This window comes from Garra rufa, chromosome 18 (assembly GCF_049309525.1).
Source record: "Garra rufa chromosome 18, GarRuf1.0, whole genome shotgun sequence".
Taxonomy (NCBI): Eukaryota; Metazoa; Chordata; class Actinopteri; order Cypriniformes; family Cyprinidae; genus Garra; species Garra rufa.
In genome coordinates, this window is record NC_133378.1 from 35,445,139 (window position 1) to 35,446,907 (window position 1,769).

General features: G+C 38.7%; 1 protein-coding gene across 1 annotated transcript in view; it reads left to right on the forward strand.

Annotated features, from left to right (window-relative positions):
• Positions 1-1,555: 1,555 nt before the first annotated feature.
• cltrn (collectrin, amino acid transport regulator) overlaps positions 1,556-1,769 on the forward strand; it is an 18,769-nt gene continuing 18,555 nt past the window's right edge. The window contains exon 1 of the mRNA XM_073823608.1: positions 1,556-1,663. Coding sequence (XP_073679709.1) covers positions 1,600-1,663 — 64 coding nt within the window. The 5' untranslated portion in view covers positions 1,556-1,599. The remainder of the gene's footprint in view (positions 1,664-1,769) is intronic.

The window sequence follows — 1,769 nt, forward strand, 5'->3', positions numbered from 1 at the left end:
ACCCTTTTTTTACTTCTTTATTAATATAAGGTAAGTTGTGCTAAGATACAAATATTTACCTGCTTATTGTGTGCTTATACACTCGACATAATGAGGTGAAATATGTGTGACAAGTATTTTTGAAGTTATTGTAATAATTAGGTTTGTAGCATATTAGCGATAGGCCATAAGGATCAAACTTTCCCAACTCGTTTCCATAACTTCGCGACCGGAGTAATCCTCGTGCGTAAACAAGAAATAAGTCCGTCACTTTACGGTCCCACTAGAAACAAGTGCTTGTCGAAGGTTCCTAGGTCCGTAGCGAATATGCACTAACCGGCATTGGGGGAATGCAGACGCTATCTCGGCTGGTTGATTGATTCAAACGGTTTGTCGCATATTTATGACAGTAGGCGTTAAGGGGTTAAATACTTTAAATCGCTTGAATCCTGGTAATCACGGCTTGATGACGAGTGTGTGAAGCTGAATTTTCAGCATCATTACTCGAGTCTTCAGTGTCACATTATCCTTGAAAATCATTCTAATATGCTGATTTGCTGCTTAAGAAACATTTCTTATTATTATCAGTGTTAAAAACAGTTTTGCTGCTTAATATTTTTGTGGAAACCCTGATTATTTACAAATTGAAATATTCTATAACCTTAAAAATGTCACTTTTGACAAATTTAATGTTCCTTTGCTGTATAAAAATATAAAGAGTCTAAAACACATATATAAAACTTGAGGTATGACAATAAATGAGTAAACCTTGTATCTTTATTAGGTAACAAATTAACTGCACTGAACATTTCTTGCAGTGTCAGAAGGTGGTTAACCATCAAACTTTTTTTGTGTCTGATTTGTCTTTTTCTGGTCTTGCAGGGAAAGCTTTCATCTCCAGCGAAGGGAAGATGCAGAAGAAGCGGTTTGCTTCAATCATCAGGGGTTCACAGGAAGCACAGCCTTCATCTGAGAACTGATTTCCCTTGTATTTTTCAGAAACAACTCATGTCTGACCCACCTACGTGAGTACGCCATCGCTTTGAAGTGATGTTACCGACGCCATGTTCAGAAACACATCATTAAAAATAAAAAATACAACTTTCAACAACAGAAGAAAGGCAGAAGTCAAAATGACGTTCAGGTTGATATTGATATCACACGTCGTACAGCTGTAAACACCCGGCGTTTGCCGTGTTTACATATTGAGACGAGAAGACGAGTATTATTACAGAAACAAAAAACAAAAACAGAGCGGGTCAGCGCAGCCACATCTGTTGTTTTGATGAAGAGAAATCATACACATTTACATTCATAGACCTGAGCGCAAACTGGAGAGCTGTTTACAGACTCCCACACTATTGCACTTTATTATTTCGGAGCAGAAACAATCAAAGCCAGCCAAGCACGCAGCTCTCCTTTTAAATTTACATTTATGTTCTCCACCGACAGTTTCTCGACTATATGTGAATATATGGTGTTTGTTCTGGCTCTCTCTCTCTCTCTCTCTCTGGAGGCAGATCCAGTCATTGCTTAACCATTAAACGACTCCGGTTTATAATCTCTGACCGCTGAAATCAGCAGCATATGAGATAAAGTTGCTTATCCAGATAGAGAGAGATGTTAGCTGGAGTTCTTCTTCTGATATTCCTGTCGCCCCTGGTAGCACAGGATCCTTGTAAAGGTAAAACAGCTCAAGCTTTCCCCGGATTCTTGTGCGAATTGGTGTCTGTTTGAGTGAAATTGTTTTCCTCTGATCTTTGCACCTGCAGAAGGTTGGTTATTTGTTC